The 20,612-nt window shown below is 44.0% G+C and overlaps 1 protein-coding gene across 1 annotated transcript in view; it reads left to right on the top strand.

Moving 5' to 3' along the window:
- LOC110498748 (FERM and PDZ domain-containing protein 2-like) overlaps positions 1–20,612 on the top strand; it is a 48,600-nt gene that overhangs the window by 9,321 nt on the left and 18,667 nt on the right. The window contains exons 3-19 of the mRNA XM_036955541.1: positions 246–409; positions 925–1,170; positions 1,465–1,612; positions 1,800–1,984; positions 2,065–2,136; positions 2,465–2,639; positions 2,818–2,953; positions 3,097–3,235; positions 6,341–6,493; positions 7,198–7,468; positions 13,199–13,206; positions 16,227–16,386; positions 17,355–17,568; positions 19,318–19,415; positions 19,681–19,758; positions 19,879–19,986; positions 20,367–20,483. Of these exons, the coding sequence (XP_036811436.1) occupies positions 246–409; positions 925–1,170; positions 1,465–1,612; positions 1,800–1,984; positions 2,065–2,136; positions 2,465–2,639; positions 2,818–2,953; positions 3,097–3,235; positions 6,341–6,493; positions 7,198–7,468; positions 13,199–13,206; positions 16,227–16,386; positions 17,355–17,568; positions 19,318–19,415; positions 19,681–19,758; positions 19,879–19,986; positions 20,367–20,483 (2,472 nt within the window). The remainder of the gene's footprint in view (positions 1–245; positions 410–924; positions 1,171–1,464; positions 1,613–1,799; positions 1,985–2,064; positions 2,137–2,464; positions 2,640–2,817; positions 2,954–3,096; positions 3,236–6,340; positions 6,494–7,197; positions 7,469–13,198; positions 13,207–16,226; positions 16,387–17,354; positions 17,569–19,317; positions 19,416–19,680; positions 19,759–19,878; positions 19,987–20,366; positions 20,484–20,612) is intronic.

The following is a 20,612-nucleotide window of genomic DNA, read 5'->3' as shown; positions in this document are numbered from 1 at the left end:
GATAATACACACCGGCAGGATCTTTTGACCTTAAAGGGATTGTTTACGCCCACGTGTGTCAGATGTTTGCAGTCCTCCATAAGTGGCATTATGCTGAGCTGACTTTCATATCCCATGACTTGTTTTTGTATATGCATCTTTATGCATGAGAAGAAATAGGCCTCAAACCCGAGATGATTGGGAAGGGTAGGCAACACAACGTCATGCTCTACTTCTAATAGTTTTGTCTCTTGTCCTCTCGACAGGTCCTGGTAACATGTGCAGTGTACTGAGCCCTGGCTCAGTGCTGCTGTCAGCCACTGGGAACCTTGCTTTCAAGAGCTGTCCCCGGTCAGAGAACCTTGGTTCCTTCACTGCTCCAGAGGTACAGGAGGGGCACGCTGCCTCCAACAGGACGGCCTCGGAGAAGGTGCTCAATGAACCCCTGATCGCAACGTCATCGCATCTCACTGCATAATCTGAGTTCATATCCGTCTGTACTATATGGCCAACTGTACTATATGGCCAAAATGGTCTCCGTTGGCTTGACATCTCGCCACTGTTTTGGTTCTCGACCTTTGGCTTTGCATGAATTCCTCAGGAACGATTTTACTCAGGAACAGTGCTTTGGATCTGTCTCTGTCAGTTACGGCGCGGGCCCGATTTTGACGAAGCTTGGGTGAATGATGCGTCTTACGGTTTACAAAATTACACTGATTGACTTTGTAAACTTTGTAAGGTCACGCCCACACCCCGTTTGACCTAAAGTCATGAAATGCGGTACATAGGTCCCTCTCCTTACAAGGAACAAATTTGCCTCAGGGACCCAAGAGGTCTGCCATGATGGATTTAGAATTTTGTGAAAAACACGTAAAACGCTACTCCTCTAGCACCGAATAACTGACATGTTTACTGTTGCCTTGTTTTTCTCTTTGTTTTCTTCAGATGATTGTATATTCCCTAGGAATGACCCTCTTCTGGTCCGTTGATTATCAACTACCTCAAAACCAGCCCATTCTGCTGAGTGACAACCTGAACAACCTCTTACTGAGTATGTGTGAGGACACGGTCCACAGACGAGCAGATCTTGTGACCGTGCTGGAGACCTGTGAACAGCACATCAAGGCTGCTCAACTACCCCTACCAGAGAAGCTCATCAGACAGCTAGTACAAGATGTCTTCAGGGACTCTGTGAGTCACCCACATTCCCTTTTTGGTTTAGGCAATGCACCTGTAGTCAGTATAGCTGTCACTCTACACTCCATGTGCTGACCAGCACACTGACATTATAGGGTCACATTTTCTAGAAATAAATTGGCCTCTATTCCATATTGTGACAATACTGGCTGCTTGCAACTCTATCTTGGCTACAATCTACAGCTGGGTTTCAATTGAGATCATATTGATTTGAGACATGGTTATTTTTAAGGATAGGTCAGTGCAACTTATCTAATTCATCATCTGTCATTCTATTGTGTTTTCTAGGTTGATCATGTGTCCATGGCTGAGATTGGTCCTCAACTTACTGACCGGAGTCAGATGGTCAGAGAGAGGCTTCACAGTCTCTCAGGAAGTGCCTCGTACCATAACTCCACCTGGGCACTGAGAAACAGAAGCACCCCAACATTCCAAGCTGAGCTCAGCAGAGGGTAAGAACCTAGCAGTCGCCTTTCAAACAACAAAAGGCACATTTTGACCGGAATACACATATTATCAGCTTTACAAGTATGTATGTATGTATATATATATATTTTTATTTTTATTTTAAGGGATAGTTCACCCAACTGTCTATGGACAATAAGTTAAAGATTTTCATCCCTGTAATCTGTATTTTTTTTCTCCCAGAATTCCCCAAGGGTCACGTCACAGAGAGAGTTACTGCAGCTATCAGTCACGTAGCCCCTCTAGCCCGTACCTGGATGGCTTTCGCCGTGGCAGCGTCAGACCTGTACCATACACATATCTAAACGGGTCCATGGTCAGTCTTAATGAAAAGAAAGCCAAGGTATGATATCATAGTGAGTCGTGTGAAATATCGGGTTGACATTTTAGTAGCTCTTAATGTTTCCCTCATTATTTCTGCAGGATATGGGTCCTGAGTTCATTCGAAAGTTAGACGAGCCTCTGGTTGTCTTGGAGCTGCCCGGATCCATTGTGGTAATTATGGCTTTATCATCGGCCAGGAGTCTGGCCTGCTCAGGTCAGGCCTCACCACCTCTTCTTATCCAGGCTGCATCACATCCGGCTGTGATTGGGATTCCCATAGGGGCGGCGCACAATTGGCCCAGCGTCGTCCGGGTTTGGCCCGGGGTGGGCCGTCATTGTAAATAAGAATTTGTACTTAAATGACTTGCCTAGTTAAATAAAAGGTGAAACTATTATTTATTTTTTTAAATCAGAGCTACATCAAATGCCTTTTATCATCAGCCCAACTGTCATCCGTCGGTCTTCACATGAATCCCTCTCTTTCTGTCTCTTAATCCAGTCAAAGAAAGGGAAGTCTCCCTCCTCTATGAGGGAGCTGAGTGTGGTCATGCCAAACGGACAGAGCATCCTGGTCAAGTGCGACGTCAAGTCAGGAGGAGGGGATGTCTTTGATATGATTGTTGCCCACTCCAATCTGGTGGAGCACTTCTACTTTGGCCTTGCTTACATTGATGGTAATGCACAAATATTGCATGTCGTTTACTGGGAAACAGTTCATTGAGGTGTTTTGTTGGGTCATGTATGGCTGTTGTATGGCTGTGCTCGAGCTACAGTAATGAAAAAGCACAAAGTTGTCTTTACATGGTTCGCTTGTTAAAAATGTCACTCTTCCTTTTTACCTCTCGGTTTTAGACCATGAGTTTTTCTTCTTGGAAAATGACACAAAGATATCCAAGGTCGCCCCCGACAGTTGGAAGAAAGTGCCTACCTCCACGTTTGTCCTTTTCTTCAGGGTGAAATTCTTTGTCCACGACATCTCTCTCCTTTTGTAAGTACCTCGCATCCGCTCGTGCTTACAGTGTATTGTATTCAAGGTCGGCCGATGGAATTCATAGAGGTCAGGCAATGTTGCAGATTGTCCACTGCTTTCTCCATGGAAGCAAATTGTGTGTGACTGTTTTTTTTTGGCAGGCACAAACTGACTCGTCACCAGTACTACCTACAGCTGAGGAAAGATATACTGGAGGACAGGTTGGCCTGCCATGAAGAGACAGGCCTATATCTGGGTGCCTTGGCTCTCCAAGCAGAGTATGGAGACTGCATGCCTGAGGTATTTTATACATTTTAGTTATATGGTTATACAGTATCTTTGATATCCTGTATAGTCACCTGATTGTCAAGGTCTAGGTGGATTTTTCTGCATATTTACAGTACCAGTCACAAGGTTGGACACACCTACTCATTCAAGGGTTTTTCTTTATTTTTACTATTGTCTACATTGTAGAATACATCGACTATGAAATTACAAATATAGAATCATGCAGTAAACAAAGTTTTAAACAAATCAAAATATATTTTATATTTGAGATTCTTCAAAGTAGCCACCCTTTGCCTTGATGACAGCTTTGCACACTCTTGGCATTATCTCAACCAGCTTCATGAGGTAGTCACCTGGAATGAATTTCAATTAACAGGTGTGTCTGGTTAAAAGTTAATTTGTGGAATGTCTATCCTTAATGCGTTTGAGCCAATCAGTTGTGTTGTGACAAGGTAGGGCGTATACAGAAGATAGCCCTATTTGGTAAAAAACCAAGTCCATATTATGTCAAGAACTTTGAAAGTTTCTTGAAGTGCTGTCGCAAAAACCATCAAGCGATATGATGGAACTGGCTCTCATGAGGACCGCCACACGAAAGGAAGACACAGACTTACCTCTGCTGCAGAGGCTAAGTTCAGTAGAGTTAACTGCACCTCAGATTGCAGCCCAAATAAATGCTTCACGAAGTTCACGTAACAGACACATCTCAACATCGTTCAGAGGAGACTGTGTGAATCATCCCTTCATGGTTGAATTGCTGCAAAGAAACCTCTACTAAAGGACACCAATAAGAAGAAGAGACTTGATTGGGCCAAGAAACATGAGCAATGGACATTAGACTGGTGGATATCTGTCCTTTGGTCTGATGAGTCCAAATTTGAGATTTTTGGTTCCAACCGCCGTGTCTTTGTGAGACACAGAGTAGGTGAACAGATAATCCTTGCATGTATGGTTGCCACCGTGAAGCATGGAGGAGGAGGTGTGATGGTGTGTGGGTGCTTTGCTTGTGACACTGCCAGTGATTTATTCAGAATTCAAGGTACACTTAACCAGCATGGCTACAGCAGCATTCTGCATCGATACGCCATCCCATCTGGTTTGCGCTTGTTTTTCAACAGGACAATGACCCAAAACACACCTCCAGGCCGTGTAATGGCTATTTGACCAAGGATAGTGATAAAGTGCTGTATCAGATGACCTGGCCTCCACAATCAACTGACCTCAACCCAATTGAGATGAGTTGGACCGCAGAGTGAAGGAAAAGCAGCCAACAAGTGCTCAGCATATGTGAGAACTCCTTCAAAACTGTTGGAAAAGCTTTCCTCATGAAGCTGGTTGAGAGAATGTCAAGAGTGTGCAAAGCTGTCGTCAAGGCAAAGGGTGGCTACTTTGAAGAATCTCAAATGTAAAATATATTTTGATTTGTTTAACACCTTTTTTGGTTACTACATGATTCCATATGTGTTATTTCATAGTTCTGATGTCTTCACTATTATTCTACAATGTAGAAAATAGCAAAAATAAAGAAAAACCCTTGAATGAGTAGGTGTCCAAACTTTTGACTGGTACTGTAAATAGATATTACCTTGTAAATACTACGGCTGGGCAGAATTGGGCACAGTTAATTGAATATCTGGATATCTAAACTGATTTTAGTATTAAATTACTTGAAAGAGTTTTTCATTGTTGGAGCCACATTTTTTTTGCCCTATTTTAATCCTTAAGAGTTTATTGGCGCACCTGGGTGTCAAATTAATGAGCATAATAAAAAAATCCCCATCAAAATCCTTCAGTTTAAGCTAGCGATAGCTGCAGAATGGAGCCGCATCTCAATTCACCGCTTCCGCCCATTTCGGCCTTCCGCATCTGCGGTGGAAAGTGACAGGCTACAGTGCTGTTTGTCAGCCCAGGACACATCCAGACAATCTTCTCAGGAAAACGTCTGTAGCATCAGAATGTGCCTAATAACCACTACATGGGAAGAGTCGACTTTCACAAACACAATGGTGTTCTCCGTTTTGCTCTACGACACGCACAAGTGTCACGGGACTCTTCTGAATTCGGTATCGCCGATGTGCCAATTTTTGTCTGTGCCTTCCAAACCGTTTGGGCTACAAACTAATATGACCCCATTGTGGAAAGGGGAGACTCACAGGCAGGGCGGTGTTCTCTGTTCTGCTCTACGTCCCCCACAAGTATCGTGGGACTCGTCTGTTATTAACCCATACAAATGAATGGAGGTAGTTTTGTGCCAATTAGAAAAAAGAGGTTAAATGTGTCCCTGCAATTTTTTTCCCTGAGCTTTCTAATATTTCCTAGATAAAAAAATGACACTTCAAAACCCTTATGATTTATTATTTTTTACTGACTTTTTTTGCCATTTATGAATGTGGTATTCAATGTGTTTCTATGGGCTATAATATTAAAGGCCAAATTCAATATTTTATCAAACAATTAAAAAATAAACATACAGGGGGTCCTAAAATTAAAAATCAAATAACTTAATGATCTATGGTGTGACCAACCTAAAATAGTTCCATGTGTTAGCTTAGTAGACCCCCCCCCCCCCCCCCCCCCCCTAAAGGCTTAGACTTTTAGAGGTTAGCAATGAAAAAGCTGTCTAAATTAATAAACATTTCTTTGTGCCATTTTTACCTGAAAGGATATTCCATGACTTAAAATTCTGAATTTAATAAAACAAACTTTTGAATATTTTTTTAAGGGTGTACTCTTGTGCTACGTCTGCACATTTAGACCTACAGGCTGCCCTGACATGATCGGCATGACACGGATCCATGCAAAACATTCCAGAAAACCTTTTTGTAAGAGAATCATGGAAAATCGGACTTCTCTTCTCACTGTTGCTTTTAGCCAAACTACCGGAGAAAAGCAGAATGTTCGTTGTTTACCTCTGCCGTGTGCATTTGCGTCATTCTGATTGGTCGAGAGTCAAGAGCAAAAAAAAAAGCTTATTATTATTACAAATTTTGACTGTCATAAAAATGTCATTATATTATTTGAATAGTAAAATAATTTCAAATGCCCATCCATGGTAAATATTTTGTAACATTAGCTCTAGTTGAGTGATGACTAAATGTGATCTGATATTTTCCAAAGGTTTATGGGAGGAACTACTATCGACCAGACCAGTACGTTGCCAAGAGCGTCATGGAGAAAAGAGCCTTGCCTTACCTAAAGGAGGAATTGCTACGGTTACATGTCAGTAACTCCACGATGAGTACTGACGAGTCCGAACTTGAGTTCCTAAAGGTAACATGAGCCAATGAAAACACTCCATAGAGTTATGGTGTTATATAGCGTACAGTGCATTCGACAAATATTCAGAACCTTTGACTTTTTCCACATTTTGTTATGTTACAACCAAGATCGAACTCTTTGGCCTGAATGCCAAACGTCTCGCCTGGAGGAAACCTGGCACCATCCCTATGGTGAAGCATAGGGTGGCAGCATTATGCTGTGGAGATGTCTCCCAGTCCTTGCCACAGAAAAACTAGTCAGGATCAAGGGAAAGATGAACGTAGCAAAGTACAGAGAGATCGTTGATGAAAACTTGCTCCAGAGCACTCAGGACCTCAAACTGGTTCACCTTCCAAAAGGACAACGACCCGAAGCACTCAGCCACGATAATGTAGGAGTGGCTTCGGGACAAGTCTCTGAATGTCCTTAACGTCAGTCAGTGTTGCTTCCTAAGTGGACAGTTTGATTTCACAGAAGTGTGATTGACTTGGAGTTACATTGTGTTGTTTAAATGTTCCCTTTATTTTTTTGAGCAGTGTATAAAATGGTTATGTCAGTCTCATTAATTCCATACTACTAATATGTGGACTAATATTTCAATCATTATACTAAAAGACTCTGGCACCTGCACAGTGCATCAAAGGCAAACATTCTTAGCCCGTGCGGGAAGCTTGCACGTCGGCCGTTCTAACGTCTAACATCTTACTTCCTCCCAGGCCACCCAGCAGCTTCCTGAGTATGGCGTTCTGTTCTACCGCGTGGGCCGCGAGAAGAAGCCAGTCATCGGAGAACTGATCTTAGGAGTGTGTGCCAAAGGAGTCATAGTGTATGAGGTTAAAGATAGCTCCCGCTCCACAAGTCAGACATTCCACTGGCGGGAAACGGCCAGTATTTCCTCCTCTGTGAGTATCATGCCTTTTTATGATAATGCAAACACTGTTTTTTTTTTTCATTCGAGTTACACTTTATTGAAGGGAACTGAGGAATGTTGAAAGTGAACGTTTACTGAATATACTGAACAAAAATATAAACGCAGCAATTTCAAACATTTTACTGAGTTGAAGTTCACATAAGGAAATCTCAGTCAATTTAAATAAATAAATTAGGCCCTAATCTATAGATTTCACATGACCGCGAATAAAGATATGTATCTGTTGATCACATATACTTTAAAAAAGGTAGGGGCGTGGATCAGAAAACACATCTCCTTTGCATAGGTTGATAGGGGCCTATGGAATGTTGTCCTACTCCTCTTCAATGGCTGTTCGAAGTTGCTGTATATTAGCGGGAACTGGAACACAATTTCATACATGTCGATCCAGAGCATCCCACACATGCTCAATGGTTGACATATCTGGTGAGTATGCAGGAAATGGAAGAACTGGGACATTTTCAACTTCCAGGAATTGTGTACAGATCCTTGCGACACAGGGCTGTGCATTATCATGCTGAAACATTATAGGTGATGGCGGTGGATGAATGGCACGACAATGGACCTCACGGTATCTCTGTGCATTCAAATTCCCGTCAATACAATGCAATTGTGTTCGTTGTCCATAGCTTATGCCTGCCCATACCATGATCGTATCGTCTGAGATCCCTAAAGATTGGAAAGCTGCCGCGGTCATCCCCCTCTTCAAAGGGGGAGACACTCTAGACCAAAACTGTTACAGACCTAAATCTATCCTACCCTGCCTTTCTAAAGTTTTCGAAAGCCAAGTTAACAAACAGATCACCGACCATTTCGAATCCCAACGTTCCTTCTCCGCTATGTAATCTGGTTTCTGAGCTGGTCAAGGGTGCACCTCAACCACGCTCAAGGTCCTAAACGATATCATAACCGCCATTGATAAAAGACAATACTGTGCAGCCATTTTCATCGACCTGGCCAAGGCTTTCGACTCTGTCTATCACCGCACTCTTATCTGCAGACTCAACAGCCTTGGTTTCTCAAATGACTGCCTCGCCTGGTTCACCAACTACTTCTCAGATAGAGTTCAGCGTGTCAAATCGGAGGGCCTGTTGTCCGGACCTCTGGCAGTCTCTATGGGGGTGCCACAGGGTTCAATTCTAGGGCCGACTCTTTTCTCTGTATATATCAATGATGTCGCTCTTGTTGCTGGTGATTCTCGGATCCACCTCTATGCAGATGATACCATTTTGTATACTTCTAGCCCTTCTTTGGACACTGTTAACAAATGTCCAGACGAGCTTCAATTCCATACAACACTCCTTCAGTGGCTTCCAACTGCTCTTAAATGCTATTAAAACTAAATGCATGCTCTTCAACCAATCTCTGCCCGCACCGGCCCGCCCATCTAGCATCACTATTCTGGACGGTTCTGACTTAGAATATGTGGACAAACTCTCCTTCCAGACTTACATTAAGCATCTCCAATCCAAAATTAAATCTAGAATTGGCTTCCTATTTCGCAACAAATCATCCTTCACTCATGCTGCCAAACATACCCTCATAAAACTGATGTAATTTACAAAATAGCCTCCAACACTCTACTCAGATCACACTGGTGGATGTAGTCTATCACAGTGCCATCTGTTTTGACATCAAAGCCCCATATACTACCCACCAGTGTGATCTCTATGCTCTCGTTGGCTGGCCCTCGCTTTATATTCGTTGCCAAACCCACTGGCTCCAGGTCATCTATTAGTCTTTGCTAGGTAAAGCCCCGCCTTATCTCAGCTCACTGGTCACCATAGCAGCACCCACCAGTAGCCCGCGCTCCAGCAGGTATATTTCACTGGTCATCCCCCACGCCAACTCCTAATTTGGCCGCCTTTCTTTCCAGTTTTCTGCTGCCAATGACTGTAACGAATTGCAAAAAACACTGAAGCTATATCGCCCTCAATAACTTTAAGCATCAGCTGTCAGAGCAGCTTACCCGTCATTGCACCTGTACACAGCCCATCTGTAAATAGCCCACCCAACTACCTCATCCCCATATTGTTATTTATTTTTTGCTCCTTTGCACCCCAGTATCTCTACTTGCACATTCATCTTCTGCACATCTATCAATCGTGTTTCATTGCGAAATTGTAATTATTTCGCCACTATGGCTTATTTATTGCCTTACCTCCCTAATCTTACTACATTTGTACACACTGTATATAGACTTTTCTATTGTGTTATTGACTGTATGTTTGTTTATCCCATGTGTAACTCTGTGTTGTTTGTGTTGCACTACTTTGCTTTTTCTTGGCCAGGTTGTAAATGAGAACTTGTTCTCAACTGACCTATCTGGTTAAATAAAGCTGAAATAAAATACAACTTTTAATAAAACATCTGTGGCATTGTGTTGTGTGACAAATCTGCACATTTTAGTTGCCTTTTATTGTCCCCAGCACAAGGTGCACCTCTGTAATGATCCTGCTGTTTAGCTTCTTGATATGCCACACCTGTCAGGTGGATAGATTATCTTGGCAAAGGAGAAATGCTCACTAACAGGGATATTGTCACGCCCTGGTCTTATTATTTTGTATTTTCTTTATTATTTTGGTCAGGCCAGGGTGTGACATGGGTTATTTATGTGGTGTGTTTTGTCTTGGGGTTTTTGTAGGTTATGGGATTGTGGTATAGTAGAGTTGTCTAGGTAAGTTTATGGTTGCCTAGAGTGGTTCTCAATCAGAGGCAGGTGTTTATCGTTGTCTCTGATTGGGAACCCTATTTAGGCAGCCATATTCTTTGAGTGTTTCGTAGGTGATTGTTCCTGTCTCTGTGTTTGTTTGCACCAGAGAGGGCTGTTTTGGTTTTTCACGTTACGTTTAGTATTTTGTATTGTTCGTTATTATCTTTATTAAAGATGTATCGAAATAACCACGCTGCATTTTGGTCCGATCCCTGCTACACCTCCTCTTCAGAGGAAGAAAACCTAAACAGAATCACCCACCACAACAGGACCAAGCGGCGTGGTGACAGGCAGCGGCAGCAGGAGCAGCGAAAACCAGATTTCTGGACATGGGAGGAAATCTTGGACGGAATAGGACCCTGGGCACAGCCTGGAGAATATTGCCACCCCAAAGAAGAGCTGGAGGCGGTGAGAGCGGAGAGGCGCTGCTTTGAGGAGGCAGCACGGCGACGCGGATGGAAGCCCGAGAGTCAGCCCCAAAAATGTATTGGAGGGGGGCACACAGGGAGTATGGCGACGCCAGGTAGGAGACCTGCGCCAGGCCTACAGTGCGCTTCGCCTGTCCAGCGCTGCCAGAGCCTTCCTCCTCTACAGCGCTGCCGGAGTCTCCCGCCTGTTCAGCGCTGCCGGAGTCTCCCGCCTGTCCAGCACTGCCGGAGCCTTCCTCCTCTCCAGCGCTGCCGGAGTCTCCCGCCTGTTCAGCGCTGCCAGAGCTGTCAGTCTGCAAGGAGCCGCCAGAGATGTCAGTCTGCAAGGAGCTGTCAGTCTGCAAGGAGCTGCAAGTCTGCAAGGAGCTGCCAGTCTGCAAGGAGCCGCCAGAGCTGCCAGTCTGCAAGGAGCCGCCAGAGCTGCCAGTCTGCAAGGAGCCGCCAATTTTTTAAAATTATTTTTATATATATTGACTTTCAATATATATATATATATATATATAGTTTATGCTGACTGAAAGTCAATATATATATAAAAAATATTTAAAAAATAAAGTCTGCAAGGAGCCGCCAGAGCCGCCAGTCTGCAAGGAGCCGCCAGAGCCGCCAGTCTGCATGGAGCAGCCAGAGCCGCCAGTCTGCATGGAGCAGCCAGAGCCGCCAGTCTGCATGGAGCAGCCAGAGCCGCCAGTCTGCATGGAGCAGCCAGAGCCGCCAGTCTGCATGGAGCAGCCAGAGCCGCCAGTCTGCATGGAGCAGCCAGAGCCGCCAGTCTGCATGGAGCAGCCAGAGCCGCCAGTCTGCATGGAGCAGCCAGAGCCGCCAGTCTGCATGGAGCAGCCAGAGCCGCCAGTCTGCATGGAGCAGCCAGAGCCGCCAGTCTGCATGGAGCAGCCAGAGCCGCCAGTCTGCATGGAGCAGCCAGAGCCGCCAGTCAGCATGGAGCAGCCAGAGCCGCCAGTCTGCCAGGATCGTCCAGATCTGCCAGTCAGCCAGGATCCGCCATTCAGCCAGGATCCACCATTCAGCCAGGATCCGCCAGTCAGCCAGGATCTGCAAGAGCCATCAACCTGCCTGAGCTTCCCCTCAGTCCAGAGCTTCCCCTCAGTCCAGAGCTTCCCCTCAGTCCAGAGCTTCCCCTCAGTCCCGAGCTTCCCCTCAGTCCCGAGCTTCCCCTCAGTCCCGAGCTATCCCTCAGTCCCGAGCTACCTCAGTCCAGTGGGGCCCTTGGTTAGGGTCACTAGGCCAAGGTCGGCGGCGAGGGTCGCCAATCCTAGGACGTGATGTAAGTGGACTAAGACTATGTTGGAGTGGGGTCCACGTCCCGCGCCGGAGCCGCCACTGTGGACAGACGCCCACCCGGACCCTCCCCTATGGGTTTAGGTGTGCGGCCGGGAGTCCGCACCTTGGGGGGAGGGGGGGGGGGGGGGGGGGGTTCTGTCACGCCCTGGTCTTAGTATTTTGTGTTTTCTTTATTATTTTGGTCAGGCCAGGGTGTGACATGGGTTATTTATGTGGTGTGTTTTGTCTTGGGGTTTTTGTAGGTTATGGGATTGTGGTATAGTAGAGTTGTCTATGGTTGCCTAGAGTGGTTCTCAATCAGAGGCAGGTGTTTATCGTTGTCTCTGATTGGGAACCATATTTAGGCAGCCATATTCTTTGAGTGTTTTGTGGGTGATTGTTTCTGTCTCTGTGTTTGTTTGCACCAGATAGGGCTGTTTTGGTTTTTCACGTTACGTTTAGTATTTTGTATTGTTCATTATTATCTTTATTAAAGATGTATCTGTCACGCCTTGGTCTTAGTATTTTGTGTTTCCTTTATTATTTTGGTCAGGCCAGGGTGTGACATGGGTTTTTGTATGTGGTGTGTTTTGTCCTGGGGTTATGTTAGGTAATGGGTTTGTGGCTTAGTGGGGTTTTCTAGGTAAGTCTATGACTGTCTTTAGTGGTTCTCAATCAGAGGCAGGTGTTTATTGTTGTCTCTGATTGGGAACCATATTTAGGCAGCCATATTCTTTGAGTGTTTTGTGGGTGATTGTTCCTGTCTGTTGTCACCAGATAGGCTGTTTAGGTTTTCACACGTTTATTGTTTTGTTAGTTTATTCATGTATAGTTTTCTTCATTAAAAAAACATGAATAACAACCATGCTGCATTTTGGTCCGCCTCTCCTTCACCTAAAGAAAATCGTTACAGTATCGAAATAACCACGCTGCATTTTGGTTCGATCCCGGCTACACCTCCTTCAAAGGTGTAGAGGAGGAAGAAAACCTTAACAGATATAAACATATTTGCACAAAATTGGAGATACATTTTTTTTTTCCGGACTGAGCATATTTCAGGTCTGCTGAAATTTTAACATTGTGAAAATTCTGTGCAACTTCCCAGAGAAAGTTTACTGTGAATGCTGAGGCTGTACCCGCTTTAAGTTACACTTTTAATAGTGGCCAAGTAGTCTACTGTGGCTATTTGATCATAATGTAGGTCTACCAGAGTGGCCTACCATCAAAAGCAATGTAGAAAATGCATCTTATAACATCTGTCATTCAGCCAACAGTAGCAGCCAATGTGTGATGTTCAATGTAGGCCAACATTCCATGAGACATGCAGGGCTTGACATTAACCTGATTATCTACTTGTCCTTCAGACAAGGAGGTTACTGAAAATGTTTTTGTGTTTGATACAAGAAACCACTTTACAAAATGAAATGCACTATTATTCCCATTACCATTATTACAGTGAATCAGATAAATTATGCTACCCTCTGCCTATTGGCTACTTAGCTAATTCAAGCCTGTCTCAAAATACAACAATGCCCCTTTAAGAACAATTACCTCTTTACCTGACTCACTTTTCAACTCCAAGCGGGCTGTCGTGTGCCTTTTACTGAGTGGCTTTCGTCTGGCCACTCTACCATAAAGGCCTGATTGGTGGAGTGCTGCAGAGATGGTTGTCCTTCTAGAAGTTTCTCCCACCTCCACAGAGGAACTCTGTCAGAGTGGTCAGGGAGCTCTGTCACCTCCCTGACCAAGGCCCTTCTCCCCCGATTGCTCAGTTTGGCAAGGCGGCCAGCTCTAGATAGAGTCTTGGTTGTTCCAAAGTTCTTCCATTTAAGAATGATGGATGTCATTGTGTTCTTGTGGACTTTCAATGCTGCAGAAATGCTTTGGTACCCTTCCCCAGATCTGTACCTCAACACTACTGTCTCTGAGCTCTACGGACAATTCCTTCGACCTCATGGCTTGGTTTTGGCTCTGACATGCACTGTCAACTGTGGCACCTTATATAGACAGGTGTGTGCCTTTCCAAATCATGTCCAATTAATTGAATTTACTGCAAGTGGACTCCAATCAAGTTGTGTAAACATCTCAAGGATGATCAATGGAAACAGGATGTACCTGAGCTCAATTTCGAGTCTCATAGCAAAGGGTCTGAATACAGTTGAAGTGAGAAGTTTACATACACCTTAGCCAAATACATTTAAACTCAGTTTTTCACAATTCCTGACATTTAATCCTGGTAAAAAAGTCCATGTCTTAGGTCAGTTAGGATCACCACTTTATTTTAAGAATGTGAAATGTCAGAATAATAGGAGAGAATGATTTATTTCCCAGTGGGTCAGAAGTTTACATACATTCAATTAGTAGTTGGTAACATTGCTTTTAAATTGTTTAACTTGTGTCAAACATTTCAGGTAGCCTTCCACAAGCTTTCCACAATAAGTTGGGTGAATTTTGGCCAATTCCTCCTGACAGAGCTGGTGTAACTGCGTCAGGTTTGTAGGCCTCCTTGCTTGCACACACCTTTTCAGGTCTGCCCACACATTTTCTGTAGGATTGAGGTCAGGGCTTTGTGATGGCCACTCCAATACCTTGACTTTGTTGTCCTTAAGCCATTTTGACAAAACTTCAGGAGTATGCTTGGGGTCATTGTCCATTTGGAAGACCCATTTGCGACCAAGCTTCCTGACTGATGTCTTGAGATGTTGCTTCAATATGTCCACATAATTGTCTTCCCTCATGATGCCATCTATTTTGTGAAGTGCACTAATCCCTCCTGCAGCAAAGCACCTCCACAACATGATGCTGCCACCCCCATGCTTCACTGTTGGGATGGTATTCTTTGGCTTGCAAGACTTCCCCTTTTTCCTCCAAACATAATGATGGTCATTATGGCCATACAGTCTATTTTGGTTTCATCAGACCAGAGGACATTTCTATGATCTTTGTCCCCATGTGCAGTTGCAAACTGTAGTTCTTTTTAATGGTGGTTTTGGAGCAGTGGCTTCTTCCTTGCTGAGAGGCCTTTCATGTTATGTCGATATAGGACTCGTTTTACTGTGGATATAGGTACTTTTGAATCTGTTTCCTTCAGCATCTTCACAAGGTCCTTTGCTGTTGTTCTACGATTGATTTGCACTTTTCACACCAAAGTACGTTCATCTCTAGGAGACCGAACTCTTCTCCTTCCTGAGCGATATGACGGCTGCGTGGTCCCATGGTGTTTATACTTGCATACTATTGTTTGTACAGATGGTACCTTCAGGCATTTGGAAACTGCTCCCAAGGATGAACCAGACTTGTGGAGGTGTACAATTCTTTTTTCTGAGGTCTTGGCTGATTTGTGGAGGGTTTTCCCATGATGTCAAGTAAAGAGTTTGAAGGTCTTGAAATACATCCACAGGTACACCTCCAATTGACTCAAATTATGTCAATTAGCCTATCAGAAGCTTCTAATGCCATGACTTAATTTTCTGGAATTTTCCAAGCTGTTTAAAGGCACAGTCAACTTAGTGTATGTAAACTTCTGACCCACTGGAATTGTGATCCAGTGAATTATAAGTGAAATAATCTGTCTGTAAACAATTGTTGGAAAAATTACTTGTGTCATGCACAAAGTAGATGTCCTAACCAACTTGCCAAAACTATAGTTTGTTAACAAGAAATTTGTGGAGTGGTTGAAAAACTAGTTTTAATAACTCCAAACTAAGTGTATGTAAACTACCGACTTCAGCTGTACTTATGTAAATTGTCAATGTGGGGTATTGTGTTTAGATTGATGAGTAATTGTCTTATTTAATCCATTTGAGAATAAGGCTGTAATGTAACAAAATGTGTAAAAAGGGAAGAGGTCTGAATACTTTCCGGATGCATCTACTCACGACCACAGCTCTTAACACAGTCCAGTTCAATGTAAATGGCACAGATCCATATATGGTAACGGTCTATTTGCATATAGGCCTACTGCAACTCTGATTGGTCATGCTGCCGGTCTTTGTAGAGTAAGGGCTGAGTTGTTCTCAATAGAATCCTACTCCAATGCGTTCTGCCAACAACAAAATCTCTTGCATAGTTGGTTTTGTTTCAGTATGTTGCATTGAACGTTGTTAATATTGCGTTCATTCAATAGCAATTGCCACAGTAAAGGAAAACGTTGATAGTGTTAACAGGGAAAACTCTAGAAAGTTGAGTTCAATCTCATGCTTCTCTTCCTGGGCTGATAGTTCTTCCGGGAGGCAGTATAGGGGCTACTTCACGCTGGTGCGCAGCTTAGAGGAAACATGTTGCGTTTATTTTTGTTCAGTGTAGTTGAATATAAATATTTTATAAGCTGTTGTTTTTGTTGGCTTGTTATGTCTGTAAATGCCTTAACCGGTCCTCTCTGTCCTTCCACAGCGCCGTAAATTTGTCATCGAGAGCAGAGGGAGCAAGAAAAAACACACCTTAGTCACAGAGCGGTCCAAGACGGCCACGTACCTGTGCAACCTCTGTTCTGCCCAGCACAAGTTTCACAATGAGATGAACTCTCGCCAGCTCGGTCACAGTCTGGCCTCAGGTCAGAACCTTTCATGCCATCCTAACTGGTTTGGGGCCAAAAGTTTTTCCTGGTTTGGTAACAGTCAAGAAGAACTCCTGGCCCCATCCATAACTACTACTACTACTACTACTACTACTACTACATTCCTGTTAATACTATGCCAGAGACAGCTTGTTCTGATTTTATACAGTTTGTGTTCTGTTCTTGGTGAATCTTAGCCTGACTTTTTGCCAGACTCTTCAGCCATACAGCTAGCAAGCTATACACTGAGTGTACAAAACATTAGGGCCATCAACTCTTTCCAGGACATAGACTGGACCAGGTGAGTCCAGGTCAAAACTATGATCCATTATTGATTCACTTGTTAAATCCACTTCAAATCAGTGTAGATGAAGGGGAGGAGGCAGGTTAAAGAAGGATTTTTGAAGCCTAGAGACAATTGAGAGATGGATTGTGTAAGTGTGCCATTCAGAGAGTAAATTGGCAAGACAAAAGATTTATATGAGTATGTATTGTCGTTGGCGCTAGGCGCAACAGTTTGAGTCGTCGAGAACTTGCAGTGCTGCTGGGTTTTACACGCTCAACAGTTTCCCGTGTGTATCAAGAATGGTCCACCACCCAAAAGACATCCAGCCAACTTGACACAACTGTGGGAAGCATTGGAGTCAACATGGGCCAGCATCCCTGTGGAACGCTTTCGACACCTCGTAGAGTGCATGCCCCGACGAATTGAGGCTGTTCTGAAGGCAAGAGGGGTGCATCTCAATATTAGTAAGGTGTTCCTAATGTTTTGTCCACTCAGTGTATATCCTGCTATTGTTCCACGTGGGCTCATTGACAGGCCAAACAGGGACATGTTGTGATTATAGTACAGTTATTAGAGCAATTTGCACACTTATTAGATCTACATTTACACCCATTTTGATTTCACTTTAGCCACTTTTGACCACCCATGGTTTGAACGTAAGAGCCCCTTCTCTTTCCAGAGGAGAGCATAGTGCAGTATGCGGCAGTGTGTCGGGCTCAGAACAGCCGTAGCCAGATGAACAGCCAGGTGAGCCGGTGCTCTGTCTCTGAGACCATACAGACAGACAGCGGTCTGACCACACCGCAGGGCGACTCCATGACCAAACTGTGCGATGACATTGCCGCCAAGATCGAGGCGCGGATCAAACAGCAGCGTGTCCTCCACGAGCAGGGGTAGGAGTGATGGAAAGCATGAAGTTCCCTTCCCTGTATTATATATATATATATATACTGTACATACCTTTTCTTTCATTTCTTGCATCTTTTTAGTACCTTTTATACAGTGGCAAGAAAAAGTATGTGAACTACCTGGAATTACCTGGATTTATGCATAAATTGGTCATAAAATGTTATCTGATCTTCGTTTAAATCATAACACTGTCTGCTTAAACTAATAACACACAAGCAATTATACATTTTCATGTCTTTTTTTAACACGCCGTGTAAACATTCACAGTGCAGGGTGGAAAGAATCCCTTGGATTTAATAACTGGTTGACACTCCTTTGGCAGCAATAACCTCAACCAAATGTTTTCTGTAGTTGCGGATCAGACCTGCACAATGGTCAGGAGGACTTTTGCACCATTCCTCTTTTAGAAAACTGTTTCAATTCAGCAATATTCTTGGGATGTCTGGTGTGAACCGCTCTCTTGAGGTCATGCAACAGCATCTCAATCGGGTTGAGGTCAGGACTCTGACTGGGCCACTCCAGAAGGTGTATTTTCTTCTGTTGAAGCCATTCTGCTGTTGATTTACTTCTGTATTTTGGGTCATTGTCCTGTTGCATCACCCAACTTCTGGGTGATGTCCTGTTGAGCTTCAATTGGCGGACAGATAGGCTTACATTCTCCAGCAAAATGTCTAGATAAACTTGGGAAATCTGTCTGATAGCAAGCTGTCCAGGCCCTGAAGCAGCAAAGCAGCCCCAAGCCATGATGCTCCCTCCACCATACTTTACAGATGGGATGAGGTTTTGATGTTGGTGTGCTCTGCCTTTTTTTCTCCACACATAGAGTTGTGTGTTCCTTCCAAACAACTCACCTGTAATTTCATCTGTCCACATAGATTTTTGCCAGTAGCGCTGTGGAACATCCAGGTGCACTTTTGCGATCTTCGGACGTGCAGCAATGGGTTTTTTGGACAGCAGTGGCTTCTTCTGTGGTGTCCTCCCACGAACACCATTCTTGTTTAGTGCTTTACATGTCATAGATTTGTCAACAGAGATGTTAGCATGTTCCAGAGATTTCTGTAAGTCATTTTAGCTGACACTCTAGGATTCTTCTTAACCTCATTGACCATTCTGCGCTGTGCTCTTGCAGTCATCTTTGCAGGATGGCAACTCCTAGGGAGAGTAGCAACAGTGCTGAACTTTCTCCATTTATAGACAATTTGTCTTACCGTGGACTGATGAACATCAAGGCTTAAAGAGATACTTTCGTAACCCTTTCCAGCTTTATGCAAGTCAACAATTCTATAATCTTAGTTCTTCTGAGATCTCTTTTGTTCGAGGCATTGTTCAATGCTTCCTGTGAATAGCAAACTCAAATTTTATGATAGGGCAGGGCAGCTCTAACCAACATCTCCAATCTCGTCTCATTGATTGGACTCCAGGTTAGCTGACTCCTGACTCCAATTAGCTTTTGGAAAAGTCATTAGCCTAGGGGTTCACATATTTTCCAACCTACACTGTGAATGTTTAAATGATGTATTCAATATAGAGAAGAAAATACAATCATTTGTGTGTTATTAGCTTAAGCACACGGTGTTTGTCTATTGTTGTGACTTAGATGGAGATCAAATAACATTTTATGACCAATTTATGCAGAAATCCAGGTAATTCCAAAGGGTTCACCTACTTTTCCTTGCCACTGAATGTCTTTCATCGAATGTTTGTCATTTCATTTCTCCCTGTATCATTTCCAGCATAGGGAGACCATTGACTGGGAACCTGTCACCAGCCCTGTCTCGTGGGTCTGGGAAGTGTGGGTCTGAGGCACCCTCCATGTCTTCAGCAGCCAGAGGTATGGCTCGATTATCAGCTCCCAAGACAATTAAAACCTCATAACACTGTTGAATCAGGGACAGGATCAAGAGTCGGTGTTCCCCGGAAGCCTTCCAAAGCCAGGGCACCGCGAGGAGGACATCCTAGCAACCGCCATAGTAGCCTATCATTATCAGGAAGAGATGGCATACAGGCTTCTAACGAGGCAGCTGTGGTCGATGTATTTCGATACCAGGTAGCTGTGGTACTTCAGTCAATAGATGTTCTTTTGTTGTGTTCAATAGATACCCCAACAAAGAGTGTCATACCAGAGAGAGAAGTCATTTGTGTGTCCTTAAAGAAAGACCCGAAGTTCGGCGTTGGTGAGTATACCGTTAACAGCATTTAGTCGTGTGTGTGTATATATACATTAAAGGACATGTTTTAGATTAGCACTACAATGAAAAGTCATTGTTTAAAAGGAAATCCTTTTATTTGTTCAGGTATTGTGATAGTTGGAGAAGACACGGTGGGGAAGTACGACCTGGGTATCTTCATAGCATCCATCGTGCCGGGGGGACCAGCGGATAAAGATGGCCGCATCAGACCAGGTCGGTGATCAGGCTTTTTTCCCCCCCAGGCTTCGCCTCACAAAACTCACACCGGATTATGACGTCTGGTCTGGCTACACAAAACTTGTGGATAATAGCCTTGCATGCCGGGTTTATAGGCTTTCTAAGCTCTTATGTGAGCTTTGTCTGTTGACACTCTGCTGGTTAATTAACAAAGACTAGGGGCCTTGTCTAGATACAACCCCCAGTCCCTTTTCTTATCCCCTGCTTTTATGACGTTTACAAATCTGAATGAATTGTATAGGGGCTAACGGTTGATTCCGGGCCAGGACTAAGTGGACACCAACAACAAGATTAGTCATATTTCAATGAAATATAAAAGTGAAACCTGATATATGAAATGCTATGTTCTCCCTCAGGTGGGCGTCTGATCTCTCTGAACCACACCAGTCTGGAGGGCATGACCTTCAGTGAGGCTGCAGAGGTCATGCAGAACAGCCCACGGGAGGTCACACTCATTGTGTCCCAGCCCAAAGGTACTGGATGTGTGTGTCTCTGCTCTGTTCACAGCTGGTTTAGTAATAAACTGTGTTTTTGAAGTAGACATGAAACTTGCTGGCTTTTCAGCTAGACACTAGTTAGACCTCCAAATGCTTAATTAAGCT

Source organism: Oncorhynchus mykiss, chromosome 20 (assembly GCF_013265735.2).
Source record: "Oncorhynchus mykiss isolate Arlee chromosome 20, USDA_OmykA_1.1, whole genome shotgun sequence".
NCBI classification, from domain to species: Eukaryota; Metazoa; Chordata; class Actinopteri; order Salmoniformes; family Salmonidae; genus Oncorhynchus; species Oncorhynchus mykiss.
Note: the sequence above shows the minus strand (reverse complement) of the source record. Positions and strands in the feature narration are given on the sequence as shown.